We start from the raw sequence: 20,048 nt of genomic DNA, 5'->3' as shown, positions 1-20,048 counted from the left end.
TCTTGGATTTTCCTTTCAAGACTTGGTCTGGTACATTTTCTAGATCTATTTAGAGGTGGGCAGGGTAGGGAGGAAGTATTAAGTGTTTTTCTCTCAAAACAGTTCAGTTTTAATATATATTTTCTTTTAAAGGTATTTGTCACCAAAGCCCCAGTTTGCCTCCATACAAACATCTCAACCTGAATTTGCAGCAGAAGAGAAGTGGAATTCTCTACCTAAGGTATTTTGATAACAAGGAAATTCTTATAACACAAGTTATTAATTATTTAGTTTCTTTAGAAGATTTTGGGCAGAGTATTTGAATAAAAACATATAATGTTTTTCTTAAAATTGTTTAAAAAAAATTTTCCTCCAGTTTTTCAGTTAACCTTTGATGAAGATATCTGAAATAGTTAAGATGACAAAATTCTTAGGGCCTAGTTGAGCAGTTTATGAGTCTGGGAATATATAAATGCAATATGTTAGAACGAACCAGGAAACCCATAGGGTCTCAAAAGGAAAAAAGAACAAATTCAGGGCAACAGCACCCAGATCTTGATAGTGAAATAAGTTCTTCAATAAGTCAAAAGTTTCTTATTTGCAGTAAGCTGTGGTCTTAGTGCTTAGCTCTGTTTGCTTCAACCTGTAGGCTCCACAAAGTGGACAGGGAGAGATAGAAAGTCCTGACACTGTGAAGTATGTTGAATGTAAGTAATAATTTGAAGATTGAAAATTGGGTGTTAAACATTAGTTTTAATAGTAGCAAAAATGAAATAATGATATCCCATTCAGAATGAAATATTAAAAATCACTTTTCTTTCCAAGGAAAACAAGTACTATTAGAGGAAACCTTTTTGTGTCTTTTCTTAAAAATTTCCTTATTCATAATACATATATTAAAAATAATGGAATGAATTGTTTAGGCTGCTGTTGATCAACTTATGTTTGGACAAATAACTGATTTCTCAAAATTTTGTTTAATTTCTTAATGCATAAGTGATTTTTACCTTTAGTTGTTTTGGTCTGAGCTTGACTTTTTTTTTTTTTTTTTTTTTTAATCATTATCTCATAAGAGCATTGTCATAATATTCTGTGCCTTCTTCTCAGTGGAAAATATTATTTCCCATTTAACATTTGGCAATATCCTGCATTAGGCTAATATTTTACTTTTTGCTGGTATGTTTGAATATTACTTTCTCTTACCTTTTTTCCCTGTAGGATGTTAGCAGCAACAATGTGAAAAGTCCTGTGTGGCAAGAAGATGATGATGATGAAGATATGCCAACATTGTCTCCACAAGCTTTCCTCGAGAGTCAGAACAGAGTTATAAAGGGTTCAATTATAGATTCACCTATGCCTCATTTAAGTGCCTTTAGTGTACAAGAAGACTGTCTTGAGAACGAAACTAAATCACAGATTAGTAATCCAAATAATGAACTTTTTTGTACAAATCATGAAGTGCACACCAGATTTCTGTCTTCTGTTGAGGCTGTAGCCAAGAGTCCTAGAAAGCCAGAGAATGGATACACTTTATCTAATCTGGCAGAAATAACCAAAAACAACCCTGTTGATACAGAAAATGAAGATAGGAGTGTGCTAATTGATAAAGAAATTCCCAAAAGGAAAGATGAGGAATTTCCTTCTGGAGTAGTCAGTGATTCAAGTAGCTTAGCCAAGAGAAGGAAACTCTGTACAGGAACTTCTTCAGAACAAGAGACAGACAGTAACATTGCACAGAAACTGATAGACTTGGAACACTTGCTCTTTGAAAGGCACAAGCAAGAAGAACAAGATAGGTTGTTGGCCTTAGAGCTTCAGAAAGAGGTGGATAAAGAGCAGATAAAGCTTAATCGGCAAAAGGGGTCCCCAGATGCTTATCCTTTGCGCACTAAAGCCTCCTCACATCCAGATGAGTCCCCAAATGACTGGAGAAGACACTCCAAGGAAAAGAACTGCAAAAAACAACCTAAAACGGAGCTTTCAAAACCTCGAAGAAGTTCAAAAGATGAAAACTGGCAGCCTTCTCCTCTGATGCAGAAGAAAATTTCAGCTAATAAGGGAGGAAAGGCATGCAACTCTTCCAAAAATACACATTCTCTACGGTCTAGTAATACTCAAAAAAGTATTTTTCAGATTTTTCATCAAGCTGCAAAATAATTATTGGGGAGGGATAAGGAATAAAGGAGTAAGAAACAATTTTAATGCTTGTATATTCAATACTACTCCTATTGGTAAGTGCTTTTTAGTGCGTTTTGTTTTGCAGGTGTACCTATTACCTATAGTTTCTGTCAGAAATCTGATTACAAGAAAAGGTAAGAGAAGGTGCTGGTGTAAAACTTTTCAGGCAAACTTCTAGCATTCAACAAAAAAACTGGTTTTCTTTGTTGACAGTAACCAGAGTACATTGAGATGGAGAAGGGGGGGTGCCATTGATTTGGAAGTGCTTTAGATGATCTCCATGAAATCTTCAGACATAAATATTGGAACTTAAACACACACACATACACACACACATTGTCTTTGATACTCATTTGTTTACTCATTCCATCTCAACAAAAATAAAACAAAAACTTTTCTGTTCTCAGTCATTTAAAAAATGAAGATAAATCTTGATATAGTAAAAGGATGAAGGTGTTAACATTCCTGTCTCCTTGCTACCTTTATAATATGTTTAAAGAAGCACTTAAAAGGTAGTCCTTTCTTATCATTAAATAATATAAATTACAACTTAACTTCCTAATTAGGTTTGTAAACGTATGTTAAAATTTGTTTTTCTAGAATGAATCAAAATCAGTGTTAATCCAGGGAAAGAAAAATCTAATTTTTGAAAAATTGAAAATGGGTTCTTAGAAGGAAAGTAGCTACAACTTTAAGGCAAAAATAGTCCAAGAGTTAAAGTGAGGCTAAATAAATTAACCTTAATGGGGAGGGCAGTGTGTAGCTGAATAAATAAAATTCAGATAGATTGGCAACAAGATATCTTTTGCTCTATGTTTGTTGGTTTCCCCTAAGAATCATCATAACACCTGGGTTTCTGATGATTTAAAATAAACCTACCAAGTAATTTTTGAAAATTGTTATTGTTTTATCAGGTAGTCAGTTTAATTTTGGAAGCTGAAGTTTCTGTTTAAATTGCTATTCTGGAAAAAAAAAATTATGGTGGTTTTTTGTTTTTTTTTTAAAGCTGCTAAGACAATGCTATAGAATCAAGAACTTTAGTGCTAGGATAATTTTGACTGAAAGTGTCTTTCCTACTTGTTCCTACATTTCCTACTTGTTATAAAACACATTCTGTTGTGATTTTTAATGAAAGATTAAAAATTTGAGAAAAATGTGCTTATTTTCTACCTGTTAAGATTATGTTTTAAGTGTCTTCATTTAATCTGTCTGATATCGTTTACCATTGTTAGCACAACAAAAACTTAAAACTACAGTTGAATGTCCGGAGGTTAATTTCCTCCCCCCCCCCCCCCCCGACCCCCATTGTTAGGGAAACTTGAGAAATTTCATAAATGGACATTTTTGTCTAATTAGCATTTATACTTGATGGTATATATGTTGATTTGAAAACTAGGTTGAACTTATTAATTTTTTTTTTTAAGTCAACCAAATTAAAGCCTATTAAGCCTAATTAACACAAATTCATTTTACTTGCCTTAAGGTAGTTAAAGTGATTTGGTGGAATCATCTACACTGGATATTCTAAATAGATGTTTATGAAGTAGTTTACATTTTGATTATATAGAATTGGAATTCATTTTGTGAATTGAAACCGTGAAAACAATATTATAAATTGTAATTAGATTCCCTGGCTATCCTACAAAGGTGTATCTTTAACTTCTAGTATGGTGGGACTTAAGATGCAGGAGAGATAGAATAGCAAGAAAGTTTTGATCTTGTATTAACAGAAGACTGGCCCAAGGAAAACCTTGAAATATTATTTCTTTGATACTCTTCCCTTATTCTATATCTTTCTCTTTCATTGCTCTAAGTTTATACAAGATGCCAACAGAGCCTAGGGAGTGTTGAATTTTTTCATAGTGCCAGGGAGAAGTCTGGGAGTAAAGAATAATATATGTGTTTGTCAAGTCAAAGACTATCTATTTGTGTTATTGTATGCTTTCTGGAAATGTTATGTGAAAATTAAGAAATAGCCAAATTCATCTCTTAGGTTCCTACCCTTAACTGCCAAATGGAATCTTTAGAATGGATAAGTCATTAAAGATCAACTTCCTACCTAAATGTCTAGATTTATTTATTATAAAACAGACACTCAGATTTAGTAGTTCAATTGTGTCTGACTCTTTGTGACCTCATTTGCAGTTGGTAAAAACACTAGAGCAGTTTGCCATTTCCTTCTCTAGCTTGTTTTACAGATGAGGAAACTGAGACAAACAGGGTTACATGATTTGCCCAGGATCACACAGCTAGTAACTTGAGGCTTGACTTAAACTTAAATGTGAGTGTTCCTCATTCCAGGGCTGGCACGCCTAATTGTGTAGCATACTGGGCCATGAGCAGTATATAATCCTTTTTTGCTAAATATTACCAAATATCTCAAGCTGCTATTTTCCATGCTCTTATCCGATATCATGGATATACTTGCTTTGAAGAATTTATTCAATAGTGTCTAGAACTTTTTTTTTTAATTTATTTATTTTTATTAAATATATTGCTTTATGAATCCTGTTGGGAGAGAAAAATCGGAACAAAAGGAAAAATCATGGGAGAGGGAAAAAATACAGAAAAAAGACATGAACATGTAGCATGTGTTGATTTACATTCTATTCCCATAGTTCTTTTTTCTGGGTGCAGTGTCCAAAGTCTGTTGGGACTACTTTGGATCACTGAACCATGAGAAGAACTAAGTCTCTCATAGCTGATCATGGCACAATCTTGCTGTGATTGTGTATTATATATTCCTGGTTCTCTTTTTGCTCAGCAGTGTCCAGCATTTTTTATACATTACTTTATATTTGACTTTCAGATATTTAGAAAGTGTAGTGTAAAGAAAACCCTTTTGTATACATTTTCTCATTTGATGCGCTTGCCATGTAAGTTTAGAAGGACCTTTGAAGGTCATGTTGAATTCCTGTTCCCCTCCTCCCCTCATCACTTTTTTAAAAATGTTGAGGGGGAGGGGGGAATTGCCTGGGCAAGGCTATAACTGTCTGGGAAGAGTCAGGTTTTGGGTTTGTTGCAGGACAGCTTATATGTTTCTATGTTGCTTGTTAGCTACCAGATTGAGAAGGGGGAAAAACCTTTTGAGATATCAACATTTACATAGTAGAATAGTAAACTAGATAACTAGCCATATACATTTAGTGGGATCTTTTCATGTTTTGGTCCTCTGCATTTCTATATGAGAAAATAATTTACCCTGGGCTGGCATTCAATAAAGAATTTCTTTTGTGAAGATTACAAAAATGTAAAGAATTTGCCAACATACTAAGACTCAGTTTGAACTGATTATTGTTATGGAGATGGTGATAGAAATACATTCCATTATCAAGTGAAATAAAAATGGGACAATGTCTACTGAGTACCATCAATATCTGAGAGGAAAAATGTAGTGTGGTCTTGACTAGATGGGACCTTAAAGATCTTTTTTGCTGTCATGATAATGCCTCCTTTTCAGTTATTCCCAAACTGGGAACAACAAAGCAACACAACTGTTGGAACAGTTGTCATCTATAACTATATTGAACCTCTATTCTGCCTTCTGCCTCCGTGACATTATTATTCTATTGTTAATTAGACCCATTTACCTGGATATTTTCTCACATGCTTGCTGTATTCTAGTGCTTGCAGAAACCTTGTTTTCTTGAGAAGATAACTCATCTATTCCTACCCACTGTAATATAAATTACTTCTTTTAAGCCTTCCTAACAAAATAGGAATAGGCAATTTTCAAAGGAAGAAGTGCAATCAATTATTTGGTTATTTTAGTCTTGTCCTATTTGGGTTACTGGGACTCAATTTAGGATACTGGAATGATTCCCCATTTCTAAAGTTCATTTTATAGATAGGGAAACTGAAAATAAATTTTTGACTGGCCCAGGATCACACAACTAGCAAGTGTTTGAGGCCAGAATTGAATTTACAAAGATGTTTTCTGCTTCCAGGCCTGGCACTTCATCTGCTGGGCCATCTAGCTGTTCTGCCTTATGAAAAAATGTCCAAGTTAGTGGGATGAAATGCAAATGAAAGCAACTTGAATTCCACCTCACATATCAGAATCATAAATATTATCTGACAGATGTTGAGACTACTTTAGTAAAAGTCACATTCTGTAAAACTATCTTTGCATGTATTTTGAAAAATAAAGAAAATTAGTCGTTAATATACTTGTGGAGCTGTGAATTGGTCTCGACAGTTGAGAAGAAACCGTTTTGGAACAATGTCCCAAAAGTAAAGTGCATACTCTTTGACCCAGCAGTACTATGAAGGAATCAGATAAAGGACCCATGGGTACAAAAACAGCAGCTTTTTTAAATGGTGAACTGGCTATTAAGGATGACTGTCAATTGGAAAATGAGTAAATTATTGTATATAAATAATAAGATACACTTTCATTGTAAGAGATACTGAGATATTTATGTGCAAAGTATAGTGAACAGAAAAACATTGGAAAACTGGGCAGAGGAGTGAAATGTGGGGGTGGGAGTAGAAATGGGGTGATCTTAGTGATTGGCCACGCCTCCAAGACTAGGTCCTGCTATGGAAGCTTGTGTATCAGGAAAGGTGAAAGGGATAGTGCAGTGATGGCATTGAAAGGTGATAAGAAAAAGGCAGTTATCCCCAGCATGAGGGTCACAACAATTTCTGCTGTACCCATAGTAATTCTACGAATATTCTTGGGAATGAATTCTATAGATTCCTACAAGGGACTTCTTGAAAAGAGACATCACAAATTCACATTGAAATAGAATAAATACATTAGGGGAGGGGGAAGACAGGAGTATTATGTGCTGCACCTTGAAATAGGAACGGTTTTTTAAAAGAACTAAAACCCAGTGAATTTGGGTTTGGACAGGTAATCAAAGGGAAGTTCACATTAGTTTAAGTAAAACTAAGAATGGGATTCAAAAAGTTGGCTTTATGCATTCCTTCCTTTTATCTTAGTATCCCTAATTTCCTTTTAAGCATAGCTCAAGTGATGTTTTCTACATGAACCTTTTTTTCCCCCTCAGCTTCTAGAGTTCTCTTTGGCTGTGTGCCTGGAACACACTCCCTTTTTTAAGTCCCAACTACAACCCCTCTACAGGAAGCTTCTGTAACCCTAATTCCAGTGCCTCCCCTCTGATATTATTTCCTATTTATCCTCTATAAAGCTTTTGTTGTGCAATTGTTTCCAACTGTGATCCCATTTGGGAGTTTTTGTGGCAAAGATACTGAGGCAAACAAGTGATTTGTCCAAGGTCACACAGCCTGCCAGTGTCTAAGGCCAAATTTGAACTCTTGAAGATGTCTTCCTGACTCTAGATCCAGTACTCTGTCATTGCAATACCTAGTTGCCTATATAAATCTTGTTTTGTATTTATTTCTGAGCATGTTGTGTTCAAATTAGATTGTAAGCTCCCTGAGGGCAAGAACTATCTTTTGCTTCATTTTGTATCTTCAGTGCTTAACAGTGCCTGGCACATTAATAGGCATTTAATAAATGTTGACTAATCCCTGTGCCCTAATTGTTATTAACTCCCTCCCTAATCACTTTTTAGTTTCTTGCATATGTAATGCAATTGTGTATGTTTCCCTCATAGAATGTAAGTTTGTTGAGATCAAGGACTTTAATTTTTGAATTCCTATGGTCTAGTACAGTATTTCTCACATAGTGGGTGATTAATAAATGCTTGTTAATGGATTGATTTGTTTGTTTTTTTTTTTTTTTTTAAACAAAAGAATGAAAATACAGCATCGAGCAGATTGTTGGATATGTTTGACTATGTTTGGCCTACAGGATAATTCTTAATGGGAAGGGAAAGTAATACACATTTCTCAGTATTCCTTATAAAAATTGTAAAAACAAACAAAAATTTTTAAAAAATTGTTCACGTGTTGGAACAAAGATCATAAATACCTTTTGCAAACTGTTTTCTAGACTAGACCTGTGACTTCATTATTAGAGTTCTTCTCTACCAATGCAGATTGGTACTTTCTTAGCAATTTAAAACCTTAGAGTTGCTTGGGACACTGAGTGGTTAAATAACCTTTATCTACACAGCAAGTATGTACCAGAGATGGGTTTTGAACCCACATTTTCCTAACTCAGAGGCCAACTCTCTATCTGAAATATACCATGGGACCTTCAAGTAAAAGAATGATGAGCAAAAAATACAAACAGAGATTAATGATATTCTGAGTAATGATTAGGTCAAATCTGAGTTTTACTATGTCATAAGAAAAATAGGAGTATGTATCAGAAAAGGGGAGTCTTTTGCAGATGGAAACAGTAAAGTAGACAGAACAAAGAAGCATACACATACGAAAAATTTAATGTGCTAATAAAATTATCAAGCTTGGAATCTGCAGAAGAAATGAAAAATGTATTTCTCTTTGTAGAGGAATATTATTTGAGTTGATTTGTTGATGTGGAACATTGTATATTAGACTTTATTAACTTGCTGGGTAGTTCAAATGAACTAATTTTTTTTCTCTTCCTTTGTTAGTCTTTATTCCAAGAGAAGGCTTTCTATAAGAATTGTGTTTTTGGAAAGGAAGATTAAATACAAACAAAATATAGTAATAGACTCAAAAATGAAAGAAGGTGTGTTATTTTAAAATAGAAAATGTTATCTTACTAACCAAACTAAGAAAAAAATAGTTATCAGAAACTACATGATATATGCCAACAAAAACAAGAATTCAAAGGATATTAGATTTAGCGGTTCTGATCAAGACAATGATCCAATATAATTCCAAAGGACTCATGGTAAAAAAAAGTGCTATCTAAATCCAGAGAGAATTTATGAACTTTGAATGCAAATTGAAACATACCCTTTTCAATTTGATTTTTCTTTTTGCTACGTTTTTAATGTGTTTTCTTTTGGAACATGGCTAATATGGAATATGACTTTGTGTACAATCTATATTTCTTGCTTTCTCAAGGGATGGAGAAAGAAAAAATTTGAAACTCAACATTTTTAAAATGGGTGTTTAATATTTTTAACATTGAGAAATATCCAAAAAAGCAAAAACATATTTTAAAAAAACAACAAAAGACATTGAAGAGTATCTGCAACAACACAAAATACCCAAACAAAACAAAGAATTTAAATCTCAGAATAAGAAATGTGAGTGGATCATAATTGAATTGCTAAAGAAAACGACTTGGGACAAATTGGAGTGTGGGAATGTTAAAGCATTTGAAGGGACTGTTATCAGGGACTTGTTTGACTTGTTTTGTTTTGTTTTGTTTTGACTACAGAAGACAGGACCAGTAATGCTAATAATGCTGATGGAGTGAAAGTTACAAAGAGGTAGATTTAGCCTTGATTTGAGGTGTCCAAAAGTAAAATATGCTACTTTAAGAGGATGTGGTTAGCCACTTCTTGGAGGACTTCAAGTAGAAACTATATATCCTGGGTGATATAATAAATAGGTCCTAGAGTCAGAAGACCTGAGTTCAAATGCAGTCTTAGACACTGCATGACCCTGGATAAGTCACTTAACCCTAATTGCTGCTTTCCCCCAAAAGAGGGGGAAAACCCCTAAAATCCTTTTTGTTAAATGGAGATTCTTTTAAGGAATGGATTAAATTAGATGGACACTGAAGTCCATTCAAATTCAAATTCTACAATTCTGTGACTGATTCCAACACCCCTAAGTCTACTTTCACTTTATTCATTTGCAATATTTATCTCGGAATTAACCAGTTCAACTGGGCATGGGCCTTCACTTTCAAGTCCCTTACATCTTGTTCTAATACTGTTTACTCCCTGACCACTGACTGTTAACCGTGGATCATTGCCACTATGCACCTTTTTTTTTTTTTTTTTTTTTTTTTTTTTGCTCCCAAGCTGCTTAATATAGATGGAAATTATAGAATTATGTTGCTGGGGTCCTCTGCAAATGCATGTTATTTGATCTAAATCGCTGCTCCATAGTAATTAATTTACTATTCCCTGATTGCCTTATCATCTTCAAGTGATTGTTCAAAATGTCTTTTCAAAGTTCCAATCCCTTTTCTCATACAAAGTACTCCTGTAGTGTGAGGATTAAAATTGTCCCTCCTACAATAAAGCCAGTGTACCTTATTAAAGGGCCCATGGTCCCCTATAATGAAGAGGACTTCAGATCTTCCTCATTATCTGAGATGCCCCCTTCTTCCAGGACCTTGTATTTATAGAATTTGATACCAAAATAAGCAAAAGAGGCATGGTAAAATACAGAATCTCATTGGGTGACAGACCTTTCTCTTGAGGGACACAAATTATTTCATATCAGGAAGTAGGTGAAACATGGGGCATCTGACTAAGTAGTCACAAGATGATCATAAGATGATCACCTGCTCATATTGGATAGAGGATGCTCCAGAGTTCCAAAAATAAATTATAGGATTTTCCACATAGTTGAGTCACCTCCAACTCACTGAGCTGGGTCACCATGACAAAGAAAAACAGGGTGGAGGGTCTCTAGCCTCCTAAAATTAAGCAAGTGAACTTAGGATCCATGGCTCACAGCTCTGGGACCTAACATACAAAACTTATAATTGCTACTCCTATAGAATCATATCAAATTGATTAATACTGATTGGAGTCAAATGGGGGTTCAAATGAGTTATTTCTCACATTCATGAGGTCTATTATCTCCCCTATGCTGAGCTTTGAAACCTCCCTAAATTTTACTTGAGGCAATTGGGGTTAAGTGACTTGCTCAGGGTCACACAGGCAGGAAGTATTAAGTATCTGAGGCAGATTGATTTTAGGGCTGGTGCTCTATCCCCTGCACCACTTAGCTGCCCCACCTATTTTCTTTTTTATAGTGGTCTCTGAGGAAGAGGTGGTCCTCCTCATCCAGGCTAATTTCTCTACTTGATCCTGATCTTGTCTTCTTGAAGTTGCCTTATAGATTAATACTGTTCCTCCTCCAGCAATGTTCCTCAAATCTCTGAATTCCCTCTAACTTTGCCTAGGTAGACAGGTATTATTACTAAATACATCCCAGGCCTGGTTACTAAAAACCTTTATTTCTTCTCAAGCATCCTCTCAAGCTTCAACTTATATCTTTTCAGTTTTCCACTGCCAAACTCCCAGAAAGATTCCTCTATACTCACTGCTCCTGTTTTCTTACATCTTCACTTCTCTGTCTTTTAATTTTGTTGAATCTGTCCTACCAACAACTTTTTTTTTCTCAACAGCATTTTATTTTTCCAAACACATGTAGAGAGAAATGTTCAATTTAAATTTTTATAAGACTATGTATTACAAAATTTTCCCCTTCTCTCATTTACCTTCTTCCTCCCTAAGAAACCAAGCAATCTGATATAGGTTAAACATGTACAATTCTTTTAAACAATAATTTTAAATAAAATTTTACTTTCCTCATTTGTCAAACATTTATTTTCTCTTCCTTCGCCCCTTTCCTACCTTCCCCACTGAAAAAAAAGAAAACAAATATTCATAATAAAATAAATTTCCATGCTGGTTATATTCAAAGATAGATTTTCCATTTTGCATATTAGTCCATCACTTCTCTGTCAATTCATCATTGCTGTTCTGGAATCATGGTTGATTACTGCTTTTATAAACATTCTTAAGTCTTACTAAAAATTTTTTTAAAGTATTGTTGACATAGTAAATATTTCTCTCCTGGTTTTGTTTATTTTAGTTTACCTTATTAGTTCATACAAGTATTCTCAGTTTTCTTTGAAACCATTTCCTTAACATGTTATGTGGATGTTCACCTGCATTAAACATTTCTTTTCAGTCTTGAAGCATTTTGTTTTTATATTACCCCTTTGCCTTTCAGTGAATCTTTCCTTATTAGAAGAGGACAAAAAAAAAAAAAAAGCTAATCAATCAATGGACCCACGGATCCACCTAATAATGTTTGTAGTATTTCACACCCAGAGCTCAGAGCCATCACTCACTCCATTGAAAGAAGGAGTTGCCTTTCCTCATATTTTTTTCAGGGACCAAGATTGATCATTATAATTAAATGGTGTTCAGCTTTGTTTTCTTTCCTTCATTTTTAATGCTTTATTAATGTAATTGTCTTTTTTCAAACCAATCTTGCTTCCCAGTGATTCTCCTCTTCCCCATGGAAACCTCCTCTCCCATAACAAATAATTATAGTAAAACAAAACAAATGAACACATTGATCATATCTGAAATTGGATGCCTTATTTCATATCTAGGGTTTGCTATTTTTCTTTCAAGAGACAAGAAGCATATTTCACTATTAGTCCCTCTGAAATATCCATTTTTAAGCTTTTTATTTTCAAAATATATACATAGTTTCAACATTCACCCCGCAAAACCTTCTATTCCAATTTTTTTCTTCCCTTCCCTCCACTCCATTCCTTTGATAGCAAGAAGTCCAATATAGTTTAAACATGTACAGTTCTTCTATACATATTTCCACAATTACCATATTGTACAAGAAAAATCAGATCAAAAGGAAAAAAGAAAAGAAAACAAAAGGCAAGCAACAACAATAAAAAAGGTGAAAATACTATGTTGTGATCAAGTCCCCATAGTTCTCTCTCTGGGTGCACATGGTTCTCTCCATCACAAGTCTATTGGAATTGGCCTGAATTATTGGAAAGGCACTTTCATTAGAATTGATCATCCTATATTGATGTTGCCGTGTACAATGATCTCCTGGTTCTCCTCATTTCACTCACATCAGTTCATGTAAGTCTTTTCAGGCCTTTCTGAAATCATCCTGCTGGTCATTTCTTACAGAACAATAATATTCCATAACTTTCATATACCACAATTTATTCAGCCATTCTCCAACTGATGGGCATCCATTCAGTTTCCAGTTTCTAGCTGATGAAGAGTAAACTGAGGTTCTAAACTGAGATAGGTCAGTTCCTTTCCTTCTGGGTCTGATTATCACTCTCCTTCCCAAAGTAACCACCGGGCGGGTTTGGTAGCAAATGAATTCGCTACTCGATGCTGTATAGAAACAACGTCTTTATTGATAGTAAAGGAATAGACAGGCATTTGGCCTCCAGGAAGACCAAACTGCCTGGGCACAAGGCTGGTATGAACCAAGTGCAAGGTTTGGAAGCAAGGTTAAAGTCTGGTTAGTAAAAGGCATTAAATAGATGAAGATACACACTGAAAGCAGCGGATGGGACAGAGAGTCTGTGATGCAAAGCATAGTGCTTGCTTGTTTCAACTCTCTGTCAAGGGATGATTCTACCTTTGCTGTTTTTATCTGCTGAAAGGGCATATGGGTGGAGCCCAGGTTGATTCGTAGAAGGCCAGATTCTTGGCGGGCTTTTCAGATAAGGAAAAAACTGTTTTGGGGAAACCTGAGCAGATAGTTGGGGGTTGAGAAAATCCAAGCCAGCTCAGATCTGATGGGGGCTGGGTACAGCCCAAACTGGCTTACAAGATCTTGTAATCAAAGATCAGTCCCAAAGGAAGTTGCAGATCAGACAAGGAATCTCAAAGGGGCTATCACCCTCATCACTAGCCACTACAAAAAGGGCTGTCACAAACATTTTTATGATTTCTTTGCGATAGAGACCCAGTAGAGACCTTGCTAGATCAGAGGGTATGCACAGTTTTATACCCTTTGGGCATAGTTTCATATTGAGCTCTAGAAAGTTTGGATCAGTTCACAATTCCATCAACAATGTATCAGTGTCCCAGTTTTCCCACACCCCTCCAACATTTATCATTATCTTTTTCTGTCATGCTAGCCAATCTGACAGATGTGTAGTGGTATCTCAGAGTTGTCTTAATTTACGTTTTTCTAATCAATAGTGATTTAAAGCATTTTTCATATGACTAGAAATGGTTTTAATTTTGAAGTCTTAATTAGTTACTACATTGGTCAGTATACTAAAGTCTTGCAATATTATTTTTCTTATGTATAATCCTCTCTGAGACTCACTCAATAGTTGGGTCCTCCATTCATCAATGATGAATGATAATCTTAGAATTTTAGGGATAAGAATGAAGGGCTTAGATTTCTAGGACTGTGGCTCATAAACCCTAACCAGTGTACTTCCCATTGATGATCAGCCAGTAGCTTCAATTAACTTTTAGCAAAAGTATTATTAAGATAGTATAGTAAGAGCAACTGGCACAAAACATTCTCTCCAAATTGGAGACACATTCTCACCTTGTATATACAAGGATCCTCAGCAGGATGAGATCAAATTTCTAGTTCAAAATTAATAAGGCAAACATATATAGCAACATGTATTGCCATACATATTTTTGCCAAAAGGGTACTTCCCAAATCTTGTCATTATACAATCCAATAAACATTTATCAAGCACCTATTATGGGCCAAGCAGTATACTAAGGACTGAGGACACAATAAATATACTGTCCCTACCCTCAAGGAGCTTACAATCTAATGAGGGAGACAACAAAAATGAGAAAAAGAACAAATAGAAAAGGGGAGGGAAGGTGGATTTGGCAGTACTTCAAGCAAGGCATCTTATTCCATGGAGTTAAAACCAGATAGAACAGCAGATGCAAAATAGAATGAGCCAAAGCCCATTTTCCACCCTCTATAAAACAAAACATGGAAGGACCAGAAATCCTTTTCTTCCTTTATGAAAAAATTCTCCTTTGATGTTGTCTCCCTTGGTTGAGCACTAAGGACCAGTGCCTTTCTGGAGTACATAGCTGGCACTCTCTGTACTATGAGGGGCTATGCTCTTGAAACTGAGATCCAATGACTTGCCAAAGTCACAAAAGTAGTACAGGTATGAAATTTTAACTTAGAATCTTTGATGCTAGAAAAAGACAATGCTCTTTCTATGTGTCACACTGCCCCAATAATTATATTTGTGAAAGCAACTCACTTTAAGTTAATGGATCCCCAAATGATAGTCAAAGGATAGGAATGGGCAGTTTTCAGATGAAGAAATTAAAGCTTTTTATAAAGCTCTAAATCACCATTGATTAGAGAAAGGTAAATTAAAACAACTTTGAAATACTACCTCATATCCATATGACAGAAAAAGAAAATACATATTGGAGAAGATGTGGGCAAATTAGAAAGCTAGACATTGTTGGTGGAGTTGTAAACTGATACAACCATTCTAGAAAGCAATATGAAACAATGCCCAAAGGGCTATAAAGAGCATAGCCCTTTGATCTGGAAATAGCACTATTAGGTCTGTATCCCAAAGAAATCATAAAAAAAGAAAAAATACCCATATATATAACATTTTAAAGCAGCTCTTTTTGTAGGGGTAAAGAATTAGAAATTGAGGGGATGCCCATCAATTGGGTAATGGCTGAACAAGATGTGGTACATGAATATAATGGAATATTATTGTGCTATAAGAAATGATCAGCAGGATGATTTCAGAAAAACCTAGAAAAACTCACATGAACTAATGCTGAGTAAAGTAAGCAAAACCAGGAGGCCATTGTACATGGTAATAGTAATGTTATATGATAATCAACAATAACAGTCTTAGCTTTTCACTGAAATACAACAATCCAAAAAGACTCATATAAAAAATGCTATCCACATCCAGGGAAAGAATTATGGAGTCTGAATGCAGATGAAGCATACTGTTTTCACTTTTTTTCCCTTTCTCATGGTTTTCCCATTTTGTTCTGACTCTTCTTTCACAATATGACTAATATGGAAATCTGTGTAATGTGATGTTACAAATATAACCTATATCAGATTGCTTGCTGACTTGGGGAGGGAGGAGGGAAAGAAGAGAGGAAGAAAAATTTGGAATATGAAATCTTACAAAAATAAATGTTAAAAATTACCTTTACATGTAATTGGAAAAAATAAAATACTATTGGGGGGGGGGGGAGGAACTTAATGGAAAAACAACCAAATGTTTAAAAATGAATTTAACTTGGATATGATTGTATCATTATCAAAAGATTATATTTTATGAAGAGTACTGAACTACACTAGCATTAAGTTACAGAAAGAGGAGCCTTGAGAAACTATTAGGAGATTTTGCTAATTTCTTATCAATCAGAAATGATACATTTCTGAAATTCTGTGGAGAAACTGTTGGAACAACAAAAATTTGATACATATACCTGTTTAGCTGCCTATATTGTTTAAAGTGAAAAGTAGGTCAATATGGACTAGTCAAGGACTTCACAATTCAGTCCTCCATTAAAACTTTTACCTAAATGACTGAATCGCGGCATATGAATGTGATAGAATATTATTGTTCTATAAGAAGCATACAACAGATGATTTCAGAAAGGCCTGGAGGACTTCCGGCCAAGATGGCGGCGTGGAGGCAGACAGCTGGTTGAGCTCCTCGTTTTCTGTCAGAACTTACTTCATGACAGGCCTCTGACTTAATGCTTGACCCAGAAAGAAATCCACAGATGGTCACCAAGAGAAGACATCCTTGAGAGTCGCCAGAAAAGGTCTGTGTTTGCTCGGGGGAGGGTCAATCAGACTGGGCGCAGACTGAGGGCAGACAGCCAGAGCAAGACAGGCAGCTCACACAGCTCAGACCGGAGGGGGAGGGGTGTGATCTCTGCCGTTTCTGTGAAAGGGCTTTTGCCCCAGTGTGGATGCTCCGTCTTGGCAGCAAGCCAGGAGCAGCGGAGAGGGTGTAAACACCGGAGGTGAAGATTGAAACCCCAGAAAGCCAGCATCTCTCAGAGCCCGGCCACCCCCAACCCCCACCTGGACTGACTCAGTGCTTTCTCAGAGCCTCAGAGCCTCAGAGCGCAGACTCAGTACAGTCATTGCTGTTCTGTTAGTGGCTCTCTGCTGCCCTACCCACAGTCTGTAGAGGAAGCCCATTAATACCATCTAGCCCCATCCCCCACAAAACAGACCAATTGTTTCTCTTGTCAGTTTGTTTTCTTTGATTCCTACTCTGACAAAATGAACAAAAAATTCAAAAGGGCTCTAACCATTGACAGCTTCTGTGTGGAGAGAGAGCAGACTTCAAATGCTGAGGAGACTAGGAACAGACTGTCCCCAGATGTATCCCCTGGGAGGGATATAAGCTGCTCCTCAATGCAAAAGAACCTCATAGAGGAAATCAAAAAGGCTCTCACAAGAGAGCTGGAAGAGAAATGGGAAAAGGAAAGGGAAGCTTGGCAAGAGAGCCTGGAGAAGTCATCCCATGCATTCAAAGACAGAGTGGATAAAGAAATCAAATCATTGAAAAACAAGATTAGTGAGCTGGAAAAGGTAAACAACTCCAAGGAAAACAGGATTAATGAGCTGGAAAAGGTAAACAACTCCAAGGAAAACAGGATTAGAGAGCTGGAAAAAGAAATCAGCTCTCTAAAAAATAAAATGGATAAAATGGAAAAAAATTCCATAGAAGATAAAAACTCAATTGGACAATTACAAAGAGATATAAAAAAAGTGAGTGAAGAAAATACATCATTGAAAATTAGACTGGAACAAGTAGAAATGAATGACTCAAGGAGAAACCAAGAGGGAGTCAAGCAAAACCAGAGAAATGAAACAATTGAAAAGACTGTCAAGTACCTTACCAGAAAGACAACAGACCTGGAAAACAGATCCAGGAGAGACAATTTGAGAATAATCGGACTCCCTGAAAAATGGGAGGAAAAAAAGAGCTTGGACACCATTTTCGAGGAAATTATCAAAGAGAACTGCCCAGACGTTTTGGAAACAGAGGGTAAAATAGACATTGAAAAAATTCATCGATCACCTACTGAAAGGGACCCTAAAATCAAAACGCCAAGAAATATAGTGGCCAAGTTCAAGAACCATCAGACAAAGGAAAAGATATTGGAAGCTGCTAGAAAACAATTCAGATATGGAGGATCCACAATAAGGATAACCCAGGATCTAGCAGCGTCCACATTAAAAGAACGAAGGGCCTGGAACATGATATTCCGAAAGGCTAAGGAACTTGGTATGCAGCCAAGAATAACGTACCCAGCAAGAATGAGCATCGTTTTCCAGGGAAGAAGATGGACATTTAACGAAATAAATGAATTCCATCTATTTTTGATGAAAAAACCAGACCTACATAAAAGGTTTGATCTTCAAATACAGAACTCAAGAGATTTCTAAAAAGGTAAAAAGAAATCTTGAGAACTATACTTCTGTCAAAAAAATATATAAAGAACATATGTACAATTTGTCTTAGAAACTAGAGGTGGAAAGGAGATTATATCATAAATAAGTGTAAAGTGGTGGTACTACATCTCATGAAGAGGCAAAGGTAACCTATTATATCTGAGAGAAAGAAAGGAGGGAGATGAACATAGCGTGTATCAATAGACATATTCGATTTATGGTGAAACTTCTTCCACTTCATTGAAAAGTGAAAGGGAAGGAGTAAGCTAAGGGGAAGGGAATACAGAAATTTTGAAGAAAAGGGATAAAATAATGGGAAGATCTTTAAGGTGGGGGAGGGATCCTAAAAAGGGAGGGCTGTGAAAAGCAAGTGGTGTTTACCAGTTTAATACTGGGTAGGGGGGTAAGAGGGAAGGAAAGGGGAAAAGCATAAGCAGGGGTTAATAGGATGGCAAGCAATATAGAATTAGTTCTTCTAACCATAAATGTGAATGGGGCAAACTGCCTCATAAAGAGGAAGCAGTTAGCAGACTGGATTAAAAGTCAGAATCCTACTATATGTTGTTTACAGGAAACACACCTGAAACAGGGTGAGACATTCAAACTAAAAGTAAAAGGGTGGAGCAGAATCTATTATGCTTCAGGCAAAACCAAAAAAGCAGGAGTAGCCATCCTCATCTCAGATCAAGCAAAAACAAAAATTGATCTAATTAAAAGAGATAAGGAAGGGCATTATATCCTGCTAAAGGGAAGCATCAATAGTGAAGCAGTATCAATATTAAACATGTATGCACCAAGTGGTGCAGCATCTAAATTCTTAAAAGAGAAATTAAGAGAGCTGCAAGAGGAAATAGATAGCAAAACTATAATAGCGGGAGATCTCAACCTTGCACTCTCAGAATTAGATAAATCAAACCACAAAATAAATAAGAAAGAAGTCAAAGAGGTAAATAGAATACTAGAAAAGTTTGATATGATAGATCTTTGGTGAAAGCTAAATGGAGACAGAAAGGAATATACTTTCTTCTCAGCAGTTCATGGAACCTATACAAAAATTGATCATATACTAGGGCATAAAAACCTCAAAATCAAATGCAGTAAGGCAGAAATAGTAAATGCATCCTTTTCAGACCATAATGCAATCAAAATAACATTTAATAAAAAGCCAGGGAAAAATAGACCAAAAAATAATTGGAAACTAAATAATCTTATACTAAAGAATGATTGGGTAAAACAGCAAATCATAGACATAATTAATAACTTCACCCAAGAAAATGACAATAATGAGACATCATACCAAAATGTGTGGGATACAGCCAAAGCAGTAATAAGGGAAGTTTTATATCTCTACAGGCCTACTTGCATAAAATAGAGAAAGAGAGGGCCAACGAATTGGGCTTACAACTCAAATTGCTAGAAAAGGAACAAATTAAAAACCCCCAGACAAACACAAAACTTGAAATTCAAAAAATAAAAGGTGAGATTAATAAAATTGAAAGTAAAAAAACTATTGAATTAATTAATAAAACTAAGAGTTGGTTTTATGAAAAAACCAACAAAACAGACAAACACTTAGTAAACCTGATTAAAAAAAGGAAAGAGAAAAAGCAAATTGATAGCCTTGAAAATGAAAAGGGTGAACTCACCACTAATGAAGAGGAAATTAGAACAATAGTTAGGAGCTACTTCGCTCAACTTTATGCCGATAAATTCGATAACTTAAATGAAATGGAAGAATACCTTCAAAAATATAGCTTGCCCAGATTAACAGAGGAAGAAGTAAGTAGTCTAAATAGTCCCATCTCAGAAAAAGAAATAGACCAAGCTATTAACCAACTTCCTAAGAAAAAGTCCCCAGGACCAGA

General features: G+C 35.6%; 2 protein-coding genes across 2 annotated transcripts in view; one reads left to right on the top strand and one right to left on the bottom strand.

Moving 5' to 3' along the window:
* The window catches only part of RNF168 (ring finger protein 168), a 29,943-nt gene extending 26,643 nt beyond the window's left edge, over positions 1-3,300 (top strand). The window contains exons 6-7 of the mRNA XM_074301525.1: positions 133-220; positions 1,198-3,300. Coding sequence (XP_074157626.1) covers positions 133-220; positions 1,198-2,136 — 1,027 coding nt within the window. The 3' untranslated portion in view covers positions 2,137-3,300. The remainder of the gene's footprint in view (positions 1-132; positions 221-1,197) is intronic.
* LOC141561646 (uncharacterized) overlaps positions 1-20,048 on the bottom strand; it is a 612,565-nt gene that overhangs the window by 445,817 nt on the left and 146,700 nt on the right. The gene's annotated exons all lie outside the window — the stretch shown is intronic.

Source organism: Sminthopsis crassicaudata, chromosome 3 (assembly GCF_048593235.1).
Source record: "Sminthopsis crassicaudata isolate SCR6 chromosome 3, ASM4859323v1, whole genome shotgun sequence".
NCBI classification, from domain to species: domain Eukaryota; kingdom Metazoa; phylum Chordata; class Mammalia; order Dasyuromorphia; family Dasyuridae; genus Sminthopsis; species Sminthopsis crassicaudata.
Note: the sequence above shows the minus strand (reverse complement) of the source record. Positions and strands in the feature narration are given on the sequence as shown.